Below are 20,314 nucleotides of genomic sequence, written 5' to 3' on the forward strand. Positions count from 1 at the left end.
AAAAATCTGCCTCTTTGACCAAGCTTATGTGGCTCGGTGCCATATTTTGTTTTAGAATGCTCCTGTAAAGCACCTTGGAATGTTTTATTATGTTAAAGGTGCTGTAAAAGTTGTTGTTGTTGGGTTAGTCCAGTCCTAGGTTCCCCAAGTTAATGCAATCTTTGTTTCCCCAAGTTAGTGGATTAAGGATTATATAGGAGCAAATGAAAAGCCTGAATTTTTCCCGCATCTGGCGGGCTTGTCAGGAGCAGGCAGGGGTGGTGGGGAAGCCGACCGCCACCTGCGATCAGCTCCACACTGCCATTTTACACGAGTGGGCCAATTAAGGCCCGCCCTTCGTGGATCGCAAGTCGGACCTGTGCAGGCGGAGGGAGAGTCAGGTCTAGCGCGCAGTTTACACATGCGCGCGAAAGAGCACTTCAATCTCCCTGAGGCACGGAGCTGCCTTGGGGAGATTGAAGCGCTTTTTTAAAAACAGCAAAAATTGAATGAAACAGGTCCGTTCGTGTGACTGTGTCACATGAGATGGGACATGTTTTTATTTTCAAAATAAAGGTTTTATTTAATTAGTAACAGCTTTAGGAAACCTCATCCTGCTCGTGGATGAGGGTTCCTAAAAAATGTAAAGGCCGCTTGGCCTTTTCGCCTGCCAGCCAACCGCGCGCCCGCCGAATGAAATATCGCACAAGTGCGCAATGACATCGGAACGCACGCCCGACGTCATCTTGCGTCATATTACGTTCTGGCATGTTGGGCGCATGGCCACACACCAATGGTAAAATTCTGGCCTATGTTCTACATTGCTAACAAAAATCTAGGGGCAGAATCTTGTTGGGGCTTTGAGGGTCTCATCTGCTGGTTGGAGAGCTGGGGAGAGACCAAGGCTGCCTCCTTATGGGAAGGCCCGCTGAACAACAAGCCAATCAGGCAGTGGCAAGGCCAGCGGTGGGCTGTCCCCTGGAATCAAGACCCCTGGAGCGGAAGTCTCACCTACCGAGTGCTGCTGGCCAATCAGAGGACAGCAGATCTTGTGCTCAGCAGCACCACTGGGGAGGCTGTGGCTTCTGCTGGAAGGACAGGCACCGGGGTCCCAGAATTGTGCGGCAACCCAGGCCACAGGTGAGTAATGTGGAGAGATGGGGTTTCGCATGATGGCGGGGGAGGACGTGGGTGGAGGGTGAAGGGGGGGTTAGGCAGCAAGGGCAGGGGTGGTGGCTCTCATCAGCTCCTGCTTTCCACCGTCCAGATCCTTGATAAGCCAATGAGTGCTTTTGATCAAGGGATACCCCACCCCAGCAGAGCTGTCATGCCCGCCCGCTGTTGGGTTAATACCAGCAGCGGCAGGATGAGGCCCTTAAGTGGTTATTAACTGGCCACTTAAGGGCCTCAACTGGCAGCGGGGTGGGGAAGATCAACCATGCACCTTCCTGCCCAGAACTTAATTGTGGCAGAGGCGGGAAGGCAGTGGGGTTCCGGTATGACAACATTCCACCTAATTACGTGCCCTTCCCTCCTCCAAGCTCACCACCAGCGAGGGCAGGAGATTCCACCCTTGGTGACATTTAACAGGGGCTGTCTGAGGGGCGGGTGCCAGTCGCAGAATCAACTATTCTCTTTTTTTTAAAGATTATTTTCCATCAGTAAAAGAATGTAGGCCAGAATTTTCCAGCACACCACGCGGGGCCGGTGAGCCATTGAAATCCCCATTCACATTGGTGCGACTGGAAGATCCTGTCGGCGTGAGGGGCTGGAAAATTCTGGCCATAAAGTCTGGGGTGTGTGTCGAATGCCTGCTATTAAAATGGCACACAGAGAATAGTGCACAAAAATGTGAAACCCTTATATTCTAATATTGATAACATCCTAATATCAACAGAAAACACTAGAAATGCCATGTCAAAAAACGCAAGGCAAAAGACATTTAGAGCAAGGTTGTGCTACTGCTTAAGTTTCAGGATTTCAACAAAGGCGGGGTCACAGGGAGAGATCCTTTATACCTGTGGACTGCATGGGCAGAATTTTGCCCTTGGCGGGTGGGCTCAGTGGGGGGTGGGAAGCCAACCACCCTCCCGCGAATGGCACTGCACAGCGATTTCACACTGGTGGGCAAATTAAGGCCTGCCCAGGGTGAAACGCGAGCGGCTGCACTAAGCGCTGCCTGTGCAGGAGGGGGGTGGGGAGTGCAAGCAGGCTGAGCACAAACTTTCATGCAATGCACGCGAGTGATTACGCACAGCATAATCTCTCTGAGGCATGGAGCTGCCTCAGGGGAGATGCAGAGATATATAAAAAAAAAATAAAGAAAATAAAAATGCAATAAAACATGTCCCCTCATGTGACTCTGTCACATAAGAATGGCGGAGCAGACTCGATGGGCCAAATGGCCTAATTTCTGCTCCTATGTCTTATGGTCTTATAAGCAGGGATATGTTACTAATGAAACATTGAAGTTTTTTATTTTATTCTTATTTGCGTTTGGAAACCTCATCCCACCCATGGATGAGGTTTCCAAAAAAATTGCAAAGGCTGCTTGGCCTGTTCGCCTGCCCGCCAACCGTTAGGTTGGAGGCAGCGAAAAGTTTACATTAATTGATTACTTAATGGCCTTATCAGGCCTTTTAATTGTCGGCGGGCGAGCTGCCAGCTCCGGTGCGCGCCTGCCCACCAAACTATCGCACGTCATTTCACACTCAAGCAGGTTGGGCACGCGCCCGCCCGCAGAGCGAAAATCTCTGCCCCATGTCTTGTAATTGTTTCTGTCATGTTGCTTACAGTCACCATGTGCACACCAAACTGCCTAAGTGAACAAACCTTTTGGACCTGTCTATCAGATGTGACTGTGGTGAACCCATAACATGAGTAAATCAAATGCTCCCTGACAATTCACTAATTGGGAAGTAAAAAAACAAATAAAGCGATAGGCCAAACACACTCCTGTGCCTGTGTCCGTGCGTTTTAGGTTGAGCGCTTACATTTGAACCATGTGTCTGTCCCTGGGATAGTATTGCAGCTCGGTTTTCACTGTCTTCCTGCTGACGTTTCCTAGGGTAGCTTCAAAATGCCACAGACAGGAAAGGGACTATTCCATTCCAAGGTGCACTCTGTGGGGGAAGGGTAATGGGAATGGAACAAATTCTAGGCCCGAACTTTAAGTCAGATTAGTAACACAATACTTTCCTTAGGGTAACATGCAGAGATGAGGGAAACATTACCATAGGCTGGCAATGACAACCAATCACTATTTGTGTGTTTTATCTGCTTTCAAAGCACAAACAACAAACTTTCTCCAAACAAGTGTTTACACCTTCAAAAGACACAGATTTAAAACGTGGGCAGTTCATGGCTGAAAGGAGACTATTTGTTGATTTGTAATATACAGTAATGGAAAGACTATTTACTTAAAATCTTGACATGTCTTTTCTCATTAGGAGAAAAGACTAATGATGCCACACAACATCTCATAGGGTCTGGAGTACGGGGCAATGGATAATACACAGCATGGATGCCATTAACCGAGGAAGCTGCAGATTCTCACATTTCAAAAAGCATTAATAATAATCTAAATTAATTAGCATTTAGGAAGATATTTTCATGTCTTCTCTGCAATAAAGCAAGATACAAATTGTTAATGTGATTGAGAAACAGAACAATGTATATGGGGAACAGGGACGAAAAAATGTTTTAAAACTGTGCAGTGGAACTGAAAGCTGAACCATAGCTTGTAGGGAACTAATGAATTGTCCAAAGTATACAAAGGGACAGAGAATAAATGCAACATAAGGACCTTTGAACTGAAACTGTTAACAAATGTAGTTGTTTGGATAAATTGCAAACAAAAGACAGGCATTGGCATTGTCAAACTTGACCAAGATTCTGGGAAGTAATTAGCCCCAGAACTATTTATATTAAAGAGGATGTAATGTAATTCATATCACAATAATAATTACCAGTGAAAACAACTTTGAATATTGCTCCCTCAACTAATTAATAACAGATTATCTGGTCACCTGGGCATCGGTGTTTATGGGATCTATGTTCAAAATAGCTACTACTTTTGCCTACATGCTTAAACTTCCAAAAGTATGTCAACTAATTCTGGATGGGCTAAGGTGATTTATAACCGCAAGATTTTTCTTCCTGTTTGGGATTACAGGGCTGAGTGGGCAGCAATAACTGTAGGACGTGAATGAGTCAGGTCAGATAGATGAGAGAACAAACACTTGGTGAGTCTTTGAAAAAAAATGTGATTTATATCCACCAACATGAAATATAATTTAAAAGGAAAATGGAAAATTTTGACCTCATATATATATAACATTGAGATAGGTGACACCCACCTTTAGTTGCAGGCCTTTTGGAAGAGTGGTGCTTGCTGGAAGCTTATTAATAGGCCGGGACACAAGGGCACCTTGAAGCTCCTCTTCTGCCTGTAATTGTGGGCCAAGTTTTGAGAGCTGACCATTGTGCTTCTTGATAACAGCTCGCAGTTCATCGATCAAGCGTTCCAACTAAAGGGGTTAAAATACGAGACGCTGTTAGCAAGGGATAATTATTGAAGTCACACCTATTACACCTTTCGATGCTATTTCTGTCGAGAAAGTTTTACACAACTTGAAAACTTGAATCTGACAATCTTTTGACAACAAAACATCTCCCAAGGTTTGACATGTGTTAGAGGGTGCATTATATAGCTGTTGCCCCTCCATTGACTCCTTTTGACTTTATCTCTCACTGATTAAAGTCTACATCAGTCACAAAAATAATCTGTCTTCGTATTTCCCTGACTGCTATGTGCAATGTGAGTTGTCCATCTGGATTTTTGTGAAGTGTCATCAGCAGGAAGGAGAAAGGATAAGAGGCTCCAACATTTTGCTGCTGTTCGGAGTTATTTATAAAACCTAATCATCTTAGAATGATCATTATCGTATACTTTAGTGAATTAAATACTAAACTCCTGAAATCACACCATGGGATCTAAGACTACAAAAGCTTAATGAGGTTTGTCTGAAATTCTTCACTCTATCATTTTAGAGAGGATGTTAAACCAATTAAAATAAAATGTCAGAGTGAAATTGGTTATTTGTTAATTCTGCATCAGCCATAAACTTGTATATACAAACATATGAATAAGTGCAAACAGCTGTTGGCACAACAAGGTGTAATGTATCAAAATCACCTTTCTAATTAAAATAAGAAGCCCCCACCCAAAACAAAATGGCAAAACGTGCATTTAAATAGCATCTTTCACAACTGCAGGATGTCCCATAGTGCTTTACAGCCAATTATTTGTTCAAGTGTGGTCATTGTTGTAATGTAGAATGCGAGACTTACAAGGGTTATGTTTTAAACTGTCTCATTTAATTTAAGGTAAAACAAAATGTCCTAGAATGGGGGAATGGTGAAATTGTATCAAGCTCTGTCTGGAGACAGGCCTGTATGATTTGGTTGCCACGGGATCATAGGCCTAGTTCAAAACCATTAGAAACTCAAGTGCCAGTTTTCACATCTTGACACAAAAGAGGAGCGGGCAGTTGGTCTTGTTGGACACAGCTGGTCAGAGAGACACAAGAACACAAGAATTAGGAGCAAGAATAGGCCTTTTGGTCCCACAAACCTGCTCTGCCATTCAATAAGATCATGGCTGATCTGACTGTGGCCTCAACTCTACTTTTCTGTCTGCCCCCTCATAACCCTTGATTCCCTTGTCCATCAAGAATCTATCTAGCTCAGTCTTGAATATATTCAATGACACAGCCTCCACAGCTCTCTGGGGAAGAGAATTCCACAGACTAATCATCCTCAGAGAGAACAAATTTCTCTTCATCTCAGTCTTAAATGGAAAACCCCTAATTTTTAAACTGAGTCCTCTAGTTCTGGACTCCCCCACAACATCCATTCAGCAGCCACCCAGTCAGGCCCTCTCAGGACCTCATATGTTTCAATAAGATCACCCCTCATTCTTCTGGACTCTAATGGCTAGGCCCAACCTGCAAAACCTGTCCTCATAAGCTAACCCCTTCATCCCAGGAATCAGTCAAGTGAACCTTCTCTGAACAGCTTCTAATGTAATTATATCCTTTCTTAAGTAAGGAGACCAAAACTGTGCACAGTACACCAAATGCAGTCTCCAAATGCAGGCCCTGTACAGCTGAAATAATACTTTGTTCCTTTCATACACAATTCCCCTTGCAATAAACGCCAACATTCCACTCGCATTCCCAATCACAATCTGTGCCTGCATGCTACCTTTCTATGATTCATGTACCAAGACACCAAGGTCTCTCTGCACTGTAAAGTTCTGCAATCTCTCTTCACTTAAATAATATGCTGCTTTTCTATTCTTCCTGCCAAATTGGACAAGTTCACATTTTCCCACATTATACTCCATCTGCCAAACTTTTGCCCACCCACTTAACCTATCTAAATCCCTTTCTAGACTCTTTTTGTCCTCTTGTCAACTTACTTTCCTATCTATCTTTGTGTCATCAGCAAATTTAGTTACCATACATTTAGTCCCTTCGTCATAATCATTAATATAGGTTGTAAATAGTTGAGCCCCAGCACTGCACTAGTTACAAAAACAAAAAATGCTGGAAAACTCAGCAGGTCTGACAGCATCTGTGGAGAGAAAGACAGAGTTAACATTTCGAGTCCGTATGACTCTTCTTCAGAGTTGAAGAAGAGTCATACGGACTCGAAACATTAACTCTGGGATGAATTTTGCTGTTGGCAAGCAGGGGGCGGGGCCCGCTCGTCGACACGTAAAATGACGCAGGATGATGTCGGGCGGAACCCCCGATGTCATCCCGCCCTATTTAAATTTTCAGGAAGGCGGGGGCACAGCCAAATCAGCTGTGCGCCCGCCAACCTGTCAATGGCTAATTGAGGCCATTGACAGGATCATTAAAAAATTAAAGGACCTGACCGTCCAACCTTAAGGCTGGCGGGCAAACCGGGAGCCTTGGCTGGCAATAGAAAAAACACAAAACTTCATCCAGCGGCGGGATGAGGTTTCATGCAGGGTTTAAAACATTTTAATAAAGTTAGTATGTATCTTATGAACATGTCCCATCTCATGTGACATTGTCACATGAGGGGGACATGTTAGGGAGTTTTTTTTTTCTTTTTTTAACATTTTTCAGAGTGTAAGTGATCTACCTGAGGCTGCACTTAGCCTCAGGGAGATGTGCGCTCTTTCGTGCACATGCGCGAAAGAGCACACTCTCACTTTAGGGGAATCCCCCCCATAGCATAGCGCTTCCTGCCGGACATCACGCTGGCCGGGCCTTAATTGGCCCGCCCACATAAAATCGGCTCCCCGCCCGCCGGAGATTGGGTCGGGCCCACCCGCCCGACAAGCAGAAAATTCTGCCCTCTGTCCTTCTCTCCACAGATGCTGTCAGACCTGCTGAGTTTTTCCAGCATTTTTTGTTTTTGTTTCAGATTTCCAGCATCCGCAGTATTTCGCCTTTATCTTACTGCACTAGTTACAGCTGGCCAACACTAACAGGACTCTCTGCTTCCTGTTGGTTAACCAGTCCTCTATCCCTGTTAATATGCTACTGCCGACACCATTAACTCTTATTTTGTGAAGTAACCTTCGATGTGGCACCTCAACAAATGCCTTTTGGAAATCCAAGTACACCACATCTACAGGTTTCCCTTTATCCAACTTGCTTGTTACTTCCTCAAAGAACTCTAATAAATTAGTCAAACATTATTTCCCTTTCAGAAACCCATGTTGACACTACCTGCTTGTATTATGATTTTCTACATGTCCTGCTATTACTTCCTTGATAATGGATTCTAGCATTTAACATATGATAGATGTTAGGCTAACGAAGCTAGAATTTCCTGCTTTCTGTCTCCCTCCTTTCTTGAGTGGAGGTGTCACCTTTCTGATTTTCCAATCTGCTGAGATCTTTCCAGAATCGAGGGGATATTGTAAGAGCACAACCAATGCATCTACCATCTCTGTACTCACTTCTGTGAAGACCCTGGGATGCAGGCCATCAGATCTAGAGGACTTGTCAGCCTTTAGTTCCAATAGCTTTCTCAGTACCTTTTTCTTGGTGATTGTAATTGTTTTAAGTTCCTCCCTCCCTTTTATCTCTTGATTGGCAAGTATTGTTGGGATGTTTTTGTGTCTTCTGCAGTGAAGACATAAGGTACCTGTTCAATGCTTCTTCCATTTCCTTGTTTCTCATTATTAGCTCCCCCGTTTCACCCTCTTAGGGACCAATGGTCACTTTTAGTAGAAACTCTGACTATCTATGTTTATATTTCTAGCTAGCTTTCTCTCATCTCTAGTAGGAGGTCCATACAGGCCTCATTTCCATAAATTTCCCTTAAGTCCCACCTAAACCCAATCATATCCACCAGCTAGCTGCAAGCAGGAAGGGCATTCGACAGAGGAGCAGTAAGTGGCAGCTGCAGGATCGGCCCCTGGCAGTCAATTGAGAGGGGATGGAAAGGATCTGGATGCCCAGGGTGGGGGGAGCTTTGGACAAGAGAGACCCAAGACTCCCAGGTGAGGTTTTTGCCAGGCACAGGAGTTAAAATTGGCGCCTTACATTGTTGTAACTCTAGCTGAGAATTCTTTATCTCATACTTTGATTTGTCATATACAAGCTTGAGCTTGAACTACAGATAAGAACACCTGAAAGGGGAGACGGAGATATAGTGGTAATGTCACGGGGCTAGAAATCCAGAGGCCCAGGCCTCTGGTGGGATTTAAATTCAATTAATAATTCTGAATTGAAACTTAATCTCAGTGATGGTGCCAATGAACCTATCATCAATTGTTGTAAAAACCTGTCTGGTTTACTAATGTCCTTTAGGAAAGGAAATTCTCTGTCCTTACCTGGTCTGGCCTACATGTGACTCTCAGACCCATAGCCATGACTATGAACTGCCCTCCGAAATGACCTAGCAAGCCATTCAGTTCAAGGGCCATTGGGGATAAGCAACAAATGTTGGCCGTTCCAGTGATGCCCACATCCCATGAAAGAATTAAAAAATGAAAAATAGTTTGTGGGGGAGAAATGGGTGGGCTCATAGGTTAGACTGTTTTTTATGGCCTTTCACTTCTGGAACCTCGGTTCAAGTCCAGCCCAATATGAAATTAACTTAATTTTGTAGCTGGCTGACCTGAATATGTGCAAGAAATGGAATGAGTTCTATACTTTAGCACTAGCACACAATTTGTGCACCTTAGACAGAGTCAGAATTGTTACAGCACCGGCTCTCCGAATGAACATTTCACCTAGTGCCATTTGGCCCATCGTGTCTGCATCGGCTCTCCAAATGAACTTTTCACCTATTGCCATTCTCCTGCATTCTCCCCATAACCCTGCAGATTGTTTCTTTTCAAATAATCATCTAATATCCTCTTGAGTAACTTGATCGAACCTTGCTTCATCACACTCCCAAGCAGCGCATTCCAGACCCTAACCACTTGCTGTATGAAAAAGTTTTCCTTGCGTTTTAAATCTGTGCCCTTTCATTCTTGATCCTTTTGTGAGTGGAAACAGTTTCACCTGTCTACTCTGTCCAGGCCCCTCATGATTTTGAATGCTTCTGTCAAATCTCCTCTCAGCCTTCTTTTCTCCAAGCAAAAGAGTCCTAACTTTTCCACTCTATCTTCATAACTGAAGCTTCTCATCCCTGGAACCATTCTTGTAAACCTTTTCTTCACTCTCTTCAATGCCTTCACATCCTTCCTAAAATGCAGTGCCCAGGACTGGACACAATACTCCAGCTAAAAATTCAACATAGCCTCTTTGCTCTTTTACTCTATGCTCCTATTAATAAAGCCTAGGATACTATGGGCAAAATTTTTCCCTCGTCGGGCGGGCGTGCATCCAACCCAAGCGGGGGTAAAATAGTGCACGATGACATCAGGTAAGCGTCCTGACATCATCGCGCACTCTCGTGATATTTTGCTCGGCGGGTGTGCACAAGAGGCAGCAGCGCGCCCGCTGACAATTAAGAGGCCACTAAGGCCCTTAGTCAAATTAATTAAATCAAATATTTTGCTGCCCATTCAACCGTTCAGCTGTCGGGCAGGCAAATAGGCCAAGCGGCCTTTGCATTTATCGCAAAACCTCCTCCATCAGTGATTAAAAAAAAAACTTTGAAAACTCATTTTTAACATGTCCCTGCTCATGTGACTCATGAGGGGGTATGTTTTTCTTATTTTTCAACTCTTTATTTGTAATGGTTAAAAAACTTCAGCTCCCTGAGGCAGCTCTGTGTCTTCAGGGAGCTGTCAGTACATGCTCCCTCGCGCATGCACACACTTCAGCACTCGCGCTCCTCCCACCCCATCCCGGCTGCGCTGAGGCTCTGAGTGTGCCTTTCACGCTGGCTGGCTGTTAATTGGCCAGCCAGCGCGACATTGCAGTCAGGGCCCGATTACGGGCAGTGGTCGGTTTCTTGGTCGCTCCTAAGCCCGCCTGTTGTACCTGTCTGACGATGTAAAAATCCTGCCCTATATGCTTTTTTAACCACTCTCTCAAACTATCCTGCCACCTTCAATGATTTACCCAGGTACCATTGCTCCAGCGTCTCCTTTGAGTTGTACCTTTTAATTTACATTGTCTCTCCATGTTCTTTCTACCAAAATAAATATCTTCACATTTCTCTGCATTGAACTTCACCTGCCACCTGTCTGCCCATTCCATCAATTTGTCCCTGTCCTTTTGAAGTTCTACACTATCCTCCTCACAGTTCACAATGCTTCCAAGTTTTATATCATCCGTAAAGTTTGAAATTGCATTCTGTACACCAAGGTCTAGGTCACTAAGTCACTAATATATATCAGGAAGAACAAGGGTCCCAAAATTGGCCCCTGGGGAACTCTACTAAAAATTTCCTCAAGTCTGAAAAACATGCATTAACCGCCAGTTGTTTCCTGTCACTCAGTCAACTTCACATCCATGTTGCTAATTTCATTCCATGAGCTATAATTTTGCTCACAAATCTGTTGTGCAGCACCTTGTGGAACCCCATGTACACATCAACAGCATTGCCCTCATCAACCCTCGCTGTCACCTCTTCAAAAACCTCAAGCAAGTTAGTTAAACATGATTTTTCCTTAAGAAATCCATGCTGCCTTTCCTTAATTAGTCCACATTTGTCCATGTGACTATTAATTTTGTTCCAAATTATTATTTCTAGAAGTTTCCCCACCACTGAAGTAAAACTGACTGGCCTGTAGATGCTGGGCTTATTTTTACACCATTTTCTTGAACAAGAACTGCAATTCTCTAGTCCTCTATCACCACCCCTGAGTCTAAGGAAGACTGGAAAATGATGGCCAGTGTCTCCGCAATTCCTACTATCACTTCCCTCGGTATCCTTGAATGCACCTAATCCTGTCCTGGTACTTTATCAACAGATAGCCTATCCAAGATCTCCACCTTATGTTTTAATGTTTTAAACCCTTCTAGTGTCTGAATTACCTCTTCTTTCACCATGGCCTGGGTAGCATCTTCTTCCTTGGTAAAGACAGATGCAAAGTAATAATTTAGTACCTCAGCCAATCCCCCTGTCTCCATGCGTTAATCCCCTTTTTTGGTCCCTAATCAGCCATCATCCTTTTACTATTCATATGCCTTTAGAAGACTTTGGGGTTCCCTTTTATGTTAGTTGCCTGTCTTTTTTCATACTTCCTCTTTGCTTCTCTTATTTACTTTTTCATTTCCCCTCTGAACCTCCTATATTCAGCCTGGATCTCAATTGTATTTTCTATCTGACATCTGTCATAAGCATACTTTTTCTTCCTTATCTTATTTTCTATCTTTTTTGGCATCCAGGGAACTCTGGATTTGTTTGCCCTGCCTTCACCCTTTGTGGGAATGTACTTTGACTGTGCCTGAACTATCTCTTATTTGAAGGTAGCCCAACGTTCAGCTACCGTTTCTCCTGCGAACCTTTGACTCCAGTTGATTCAGCCCAGGTCTGTTCTTACCCATTGAAGTTAACTTCCCTCAGTTAATTACTTTTACTCTGGATTGTTCTTTGTCCTTTTCCGTAGCCAGCCTAAACCTTATAATACAATGATCACCGTCCCCTAAATATTTCCCTACTGACACTTGACCCACTTGGCTCACCTCATTTCCAAGAATTAGATCTTGCCCTGCCTCCTTTCTCATTGGACTAGGATCATACTGCTGTAGAAAATTCTCCTGAATGTACTCTTGGAACTCTTTCCCCTCTCTGCCCTTTACACTACTGCTCCTACCATCCTAGTCTAAATTTGGGTAATTAATGTCCCCCATTATAACTACTCTATAATTTTTGTACTTCTCTGCAATTTCCTTGCAAATTTATTCCTCTACATCCTTCCCACTAGTTGGTGGCCTATAGACTGCACTCAGCAGTGTTATTGCACCTTTTTGTTCCTTAGCTCAAGCCAAATAGATTCTGCCCTTGACCCCTCTGGGACATTCTCTCTCCCCAGCACTGCAATGTTCTCCTTAATCCATACTGCCACCCCTCCCCCTTTTGTTCCTTTCCTATCTTTCTTGAATACCTTGTATCCAGGAATATTTAACACCCAGTCCTGCTTTTCTTTGAGGCAGGGCTCTGTAAGAGCCACAACATCATATTTCCATATGTCAATCCACGCCTGTAACTCACCAATCTTATTAACCACACTCTCTGCATTCACATACATGCACTGTAAAACTGATTTAAACTTTATTACTTTCTCCCTTACTCTGACAGCACCTATCAAATTACTATTCCCTATTCTAGTGCTATCTGCCAGCATACTGTGCACTTTGGTATTCCTCTCTGCTGTTATCTCCTGGTTCCCACACCCCTGCCAAGTTAGTTGAAACCCTCCCAAATAGAACTAACAAAACACCCTGCAAGGAACTCAGTCCTGGCTCAATTTAGGTGCAACCCAACCATCCTGTACAGGTCCCATTTCCCCCAGAGCTCATCCCAATGTCCCAAGATTCTAAAGCCCTCCCTCCTGCACCATCTTTCCATGCACACATTCATCTGCTTTATCCTCCTATTTTTATACTCACTTGCATGTGGTACGGGGAGTAATCTGGAGATGACTACTTTTGAGGTCCTGCTTGCTAATTTCCTACCTAGCTCCCTAAATTCTGACTGCAGGACCACATCCCTCTTTCTGCCTATGTCTTTCATACCAATGTGGACCAAGACTGCTGGTTGTTCACCCTCCCACCCCTCCACCTCAGGGTGCTCTGCAGCCACTCAGTGACATCCTTGACCCTACTGCCAGAAAGGCAACACTTCATCCTGGATTCACATCTTTGGCTCATAAACATCTATCTATTCCACTAACTATTGAATCACCTATCACTATTGCTCTTCCAATCTTTCTTATAACCCACACCCTCTGCCGTCCCCATACAGCTGAGCCACCTGTGGTATCATGGATTTGGATCTGGCTGCACATCCCAAATGAGCCATCACTCTCATCGGTATTCAGAACTGAATTCTGGTTGGACAGTGCACTCAGGGATGCATGTAGCACCAACCTGTTTCTTTTTAACTGTCTGGTGGTCACCCATTCCCTCCCTCCCTGCAAACTCTTACGCTGTGGAGTGACCACATCTATAAACATGCTATCTACATAACTCTCAATCTCAGAGATGTGCTGCAGTGACGTCAACTGCTGCTCAAGTCCTGAAAGCTGGAGCTCAAGCTGCTGCAGCTAACAAACTACATGCACAAATGGTTATCCAAGACAAGGGAAGCGTCCTGGAGTTCCTACATAGCACAGGATGTGCACTCTGGAGGTTAGAGCAGCCCTGCCATTACTTGATTTATTAACTGACAGTCTTCTACTGCTAATAAATTTGAACGAGACTTGATTTTCAATCGCCTGTAGGGGCGTGTTTTGAAAATAGTTCTCCCACATGGCATGTCAGGGCCCCAATGCCTCCGGGTCACACTGTTATTTTCAAAGCAAGGGTGGCCGGTGGGGGGGGGGGGGGGGGGGGGGGGGCACCAAAAACGCACTTGCCTCCAATTAGCTGCTGCTTTAGGTCCCTTGAGGAGCTTGTTAATGGGCCAGGGAGGGCCTGAAGGCAATTTTCAAATTGCAGATCGGCAAAAGCAAACAGTCTGGTGCACATATAGTGCACAGCTGTCAGAGGCAATGCAGGGATTCATTGAGCCACATTTCAGCTGAACAAAACTTCTTGGAAAAAGGGTTATTCTCTTAGGGCTACTACCTTTCATTGATCTTCTGGCCACTTGTGTGTGCCGGGAGGCTGTTGGCCTTCTGATCTCCAGCCTCCCCTATTCTGCAAGATAGCAGCAAGCCCAGTCATGGCTGCTGTCTGCCTGTGAGGATTATATTCCGCAGTCAGTCACTACTTCTTGGCAGCACTCAACACCACTAATTGGGGATTAGGGGATCTGCTTTTAAAGATAGTGTCAGTACCCAGTCTTGATCCGGGCATTGGGTTCCCAACCCTGGACTGAAAATCAAGCCCATGTATTCAGAGGGAGCAGGAGGCCCTGATGGGGTGCACTGCAAAGGGATTGAGAGAAAGTAACTACGAAGGTCAATTCATGGAGTGTAGCCCTGAGCACCTGGCTGCAGTGCCACAAAAAAGTTCAATGACCTCATACGAGTGGTCAAGATCAGTGAATACATCCTCAAATACCATCCCCTGCCCACATCATTACCAATCTCACATACTACTCAATGCACCCCGTCATTCACCCATCAGCGATTTCTAGCAATCAGGACTCATGCCAAACATTCTTATGCTCCACTTTACCCTCACACACTTACCACTGCTGCAAGCCTTAAACCCACATCCCGCAGCTTCCACAAACTTCCAGCTTTTAAGCCATAACAGGCACATCACCGAAACATCTCGCAACACGTTCACTGACACTCTTTCCCCTTGTTTGCAGGACACTCTTACACACATAACAGAACCACCATGGGGACCGACATGCATGCGACTCCTGAGCCCCTAGAGGAGACCATGCCGTGAATTATTGGGCCTGTATTGACTGAGGCCATTGCAGCTGGCATCGTCGAGAACATCTCGGGTGATGGTCTGTTCATTATCCACTCCCTCAAATCCTGCTTCACCCTCACCCTGTTATTAAGCTTGAATTGCAAGCTGCAGATGCAGTGATCTCTTGCTTTCCACCCCACCTGCTTTCCCTCACTCTAGCCCTCCCCTTCTGCATTGATGCTCTCAGATACACCAAAACTGCCACCTGCCCAGCCAGTGCAGCCTCATAATGTAGGCATGAAGGACATAAGGGCATAAGCAAGATCACACGTCTGATGAAGAAGCATTGTCACTTGTTCTGACCCTCGGAGCCAGCAGCTCAGATACGGCGCTGTATGTTCTTATGTGGGTTGCTGAGTCACTGAGTACCAGTCGGCTGCAAACAGGCCAGGAGGAATGGATAGTTCAAGTGCCAGCTCCATGGAGGGCAAGGTCCCAGAGGGCTCAGGGGAGGACTTGGATGGGATGGCATGTAGACGACTGGCCATGCAAAGAGAAGACTGGCAGGCCTGCGACAGAGTGTGTTGTGACTGTCATGGAGCATGGAGGAGTCTGACTCCAACTTGGCACAGGGCGTTACACAGAGCTTGTTCCCCATCTGTTCCAGCGTGACTAACTCCTTGCCTTACAGACCCAGCCATGATGCAACTTCCGGTGGCCGATGTCTCAGCTTCTATTGCTGCACAAGCTGAAACCACCCAATGTCTCAGCGCTGCAGCGGACGCTCAGACTGAGGTCATGAGATGGCTGCTTGTTGCCATGAAAGGCCATCTTGGTGCGTGCAGGTTCAGACTATTGCCATCATGGCTGTGGATATTAGTGCTCAAAGAGAGCGTGCAGGCTCTCACAACAGTCCAGCGATCTGTGTTCCAGCAGATTATTAGGGTTGCTGAGCCACTGCCCCAGGGGAGTGGCAGAGGCTGCATGGAGCACGAATCTGCTGTCTTCTCTCAGGATGATAGCATTCAAGCTCCCACCTCTGCCACTCCACCTGTCCTCCTGCTGTTGCCTGTCAGCCAGTCAGCTAGACAATTGCCATCAAAGGCTGCTCACAGGCAGCCCAATGGGACAGATGGTGTCCTGAATGCCTCTTCCTCCTTTTCAGGTTCCTCTTCCTCCTCCTGAGGTGCTCGTTGAATGCGTGGTGCAAATAGCTGCACCCTCATGAGAGCCAGGTTGTGCAGCACACTGTAGACCACCACAAATTTGGAGACACACTCCGGCAAGTGAGGTCAGGCTCCCCTGGAGCAGGCCAGGCAGCAGAGCTGTTGTTTTAGTATGCCAATGATTTGCTCCACAGAGTCCCTGCTGACAGGATGCCTCTCGTTCTATGCGCACCATTGCATGTGTGGTTGGGTTGTGGAGGGGTGTCATGAGACACATCTAGAACGGGTAGCTATTGTCACCAAGCAGCCAGTTCATCGTGGTGCCTTGAATATGGCGGGAACAGCTGACTGGCGCAGGATAAAAGCATTGTAGCTCCTGCCAGGATAGCTGGCATTCACCAACATAATGCTCTGTATATGATCGCACACCAATTGTACGTTAAGGGAGTTGTATCTCTTGCAGTTCCAGTGGATCTGCCCATTGAGGTATGAAGCCCGCAGAGGCATGCGTTTGCAGCTGATGGCTCCTGAACCACTGGTAATCCCATAATCCTGGTAAAGCCACAGGCCTGCTCCTCTTGCTTCCCTCTGGTTAGAGAGAAGACAAAAGTCTCCTCTCCTCTGTGACCTCCCAAATGAAAAGTCGCACGTGAACTGTGAGATGTGGTGCCGTCGTTGGTTCCAGTCTGCAAGGATTTTGAGGCATAGAAAATGGAGATGAAAATGATCTTGGTAGCCACTGGCGATGCTGTCCCTCTGCAGCTCCAGGGCCAGTTGGAGGAGGTGGCACCACTCAGTGACTGTCATGGAGCATGACAGTCCAACATTGCAGCCAGAACTTCTCATCGTTAATTTACACTTCCAGAGGTTATAATACATGTGTCAGATTCCTCCATGTTCTATGTTTATGCAGGCACTACCACACTAATTTTATACGGAGTACACAGGAATGTAACATGAGTGCACTCTTAAGGGCGGAATCATCCCAGATTTGCACTAAGTGCGATAGCGGGCGGGTAAAACGACGTTTCACCCGCTGGCTACAATGGCGGCTTTTCACACCGTGTGGTCCCAATCCCACCTCATTAATTATGCATTCCTGAGAAACACGCCGTTTCCATGGCAGGCAGGCTCTCATTCGCCCGTCACACCATCACCTCACTGCTTCATCACGCCGGGCGCCATATTTAAAGTGCAGCCGCGCATACACCTCTCAGTGCTTCCAGCCCAGGACTGCTGCAAAGACATGGCCCCAAAAGGAAAGAAGACTGCAGCCCCCACATCCCCCCCTCCCCCCTCAGTTTAATGACACATCCCTCGAGCACCTTTTGGATGCGGTGCAGGCCCGCCGTGATGCCTTCTACCCCCGCTGTGGCCACAGGAGGGGCAACAACATCAGTAATCCAGCATAGAAAGCAGTGGCAGCGGTGGTCAGCGCCAGTGCCCTGCAACAGAGGGCAGCCACCCAATGTCGAAAGAGGATGAATGATCTCCTCTGTTCCACCAGGGTAAGTCACTCTTCTCATCACTTTCAATTCACACACTCACCAACCCATCACACATCCACAGGGCCTTCACTCACTGTCAGTTCAAGGGACATCACCGTTCACTCTCTCACGCACACCTTCATTGTCCTCATCCCATCCATGGGACCACTCACCACCCACACATGCCAGGCACACTTATCATCATTTACCAGGCAGGTGTGCTGCTTACACTCTCTCCATCTCTATTCATGCAGGACAAACTGGCACACAACAACAGGGAGAGGTCGCAGACTGGTGGAGGAATCAAGGTCCTCTCGGACTTTGAACATGGAGCCATCCAGCTGGCTGGCGAGGATCTGGACTGGTCCTGTGCTGTCGGTGAGGTCGGCGGTGCTCAACCAAAGTAAGGATCCAGCAGTGTAATATCCATCAGACAACCATGCTGTGACTGATGTGTCCTGTTCCACAGTCCCATGCACTAACTATCTCCCCCTGCTTTCGTTGGCACATCTGGGAAACAGCCAACAGAGTCCATGACCCAGGACTTTCAATCATGTCCCGAAGAAACCTCTGAAGAGGAATCTGAAGGCACCTTCAGTGAAGATGCATCACAGCGCTCACCTACACCCTCCACCAGTGCAGGGACACACAACTCAGTGGGACTTAGCATTAGAGTACCATCAGGATCACAATCAGGTGAGCACATCGCACTGTCTAATCCACAGCAGGTGGCGGCAGGGACTTCCCAGGTTTACAGCATTTGGAGGACTGCTGGAGGCCAGAAATCTGCTGAGTCTGAGTCAGATGACAAGCCCCTAGACTCGGTCATGTCACAGTTTCTGTAGCTGCAATGGCAAGCTAGGGAACATCAGGAAGGGATGTCTGCTGCACCCCTCAGATTGCAAGGCACGATGGAGGAGTCCACCTGCCTTCAGTCTAAGGTGATAGCGCCGGCATTGCAATGCACCAAGGTCAACACTGGTAGGATGGCAACCACCATGGAGACCTTGGTCCAGGACATTGGTCCTGCACTGCTGCGCAGGCTGAGCTCCATCGCTGATGACATAGTTGGCCTCCAGCATCGTGTACGCAAGAGGGGGTGCGGCGCAGCTTGATCTCACTCCAGCTTCCCCTTCTCCTAAAGGAGTTAGCCAGGGGCCCTTGGGCACCCATAGGGAGGAGGATCAGCAGGATCACACCCTGGGGCCATTCACCCAGGTGACTCCAGGAGTGTCTGGTGCATCCGAATCCCCCCTTCCTGTGATCCCAGCAACTCCAGCTCCACAGGCCAAGGAGGGTGGCACTGCCACACAGCAGGACCCCGAAAGCAGGCCGGGGTCCTCCAGGTCTTGGTCCTCCAGAGGACACCCGCTAAGGTCATCACAGACAGGGCGAAGCAGTCAGCAGGCTGCCTCTCCCCAGCTGTGGATGTCCAGGGAACACTAAGACATAGCAGCAGGTTTAGGAAGTTTAAGAAGGTGTAGTTGCACAGCCTGGACACAGGTGTTAATCACTTGTACATAATGTTCACTATTGTAAATAAGCTCCTAAGAATATCTCCCTGCCTATGGCTCCTTGTTATGATGAATAGTGTCTGTGCCACTCAGATGTGAAACCTTGGTTCCTGCACGGTATAAAGGCAGGTGTCTCAGCCCAGAGCCTCTTCCCTGTGCTTTGTGCAGCCTTCAGACCAAAGTAATGGTCCAGCTTCACACACCCTGAACACATTACTGTACCTCGACCATGCTTGTTATTGCTGCCAGAGTGTCATGGCCAGGTGTCACAGAGTTCTGCCATTCTCTGTGTGCTCTCAGCACCTTTAAGATGGGGCTGGCTCCCATCTCGTCAGCATCTGTGACCAGTGACGCTGTGCTCCTGAAGGGGTCAGGTGCTGAAGGCTGACAAAGGATCGGGTGCATTTAAAGTTTCACAGCTGCATCTCCATGGCATGACCCTGATCACAGAGCCCAAGCGAGCTGCCATCAGCCAGACAGGAGTCAGACATTCACAGAGGCAATGTGAAGATCTATGGAGTGTCCTCACTGCATCTCATCATCATCCTCCTGGAATCTAGTGACTATTAGGGCCTCCATTGTGTCTCCATGACAGCAGCCTTATCACAGAGGGTATGTGCGCTGCCATTAGCCAGACTGCAGTCAAATGTTCAGAAATGCAATGTGAGGATCTATGGTGTCTCCTCACTGCATGTCATCATCTTCCTCCACAAATCTAGCAGCAATGAGGGCCTCCAGAGTGCACCTGTCTCGTCTGGCCAGTGCAATGGCCTCATTGCCATCATCATCATCGCCTTCGAGGACCTCATCACTCTCATCCCCGATGACATCCTCCTCATTGGAGTGGATGTCCAACTCCTCCATCTCCTCCTCAGCCAGCTCATCCCCCCGTTGCAGCACCAGGGGGTAAAGGGCACAGCAGGCGACGGCGATGGGTGACAGCCTCTGTGAACTGTATTGCAGGGATCCAGCAGACCAGCCCAGGCACTGAAACCTCAGTTTCAGCATCCTGATGGTCTGCTCCACCAGGCAAGTTGTGGCAGCAGCCTCATTATACCTTCGCCCTACTGCAATCAGAGGCCAATGCATGGGTTTCATCAGCGCCGTCCTCTACGGGTAGCCCTGGTCCCCAAGGAGCCATCCCTGCAACCTTTGTGGACCCTGGAAGACGTCAGGGATCT

At 46.9% G+C, this 20,314-nt stretch overlaps 1 protein-coding gene across 1 annotated transcript in view; it reads right to left on the reverse strand.

Annotated features, from left to right (window-relative positions):
• LOC144684249 (doublecortin domain-containing protein 1-like) overlaps positions 1-20,314 on the reverse strand; it is a 337,405-nt gene that overhangs the window by 172,582 nt on the left and 144,509 nt on the right. The window contains exon 9 of the mRNA XM_078547886.1: positions 4,338-4,508. Coding sequence (XP_078404012.1) covers positions 4,338-4,508 — 171 coding nt within the window. The remainder of the gene's footprint in view (positions 1-4,337; positions 4,509-20,314) is intronic.

The sequence above is a fragment of the Cetorhinus maximus genome, chromosome 9 (assembly GCF_964194155.1).
Source record: "Cetorhinus maximus chromosome 9, sCetMax3.hap1.1, whole genome shotgun sequence".
In the NCBI taxonomy this organism is placed as follows: Eukaryota; Metazoa; Chordata; class Chondrichthyes; order Lamniformes; family Cetorhinidae; genus Cetorhinus; species Cetorhinus maximus.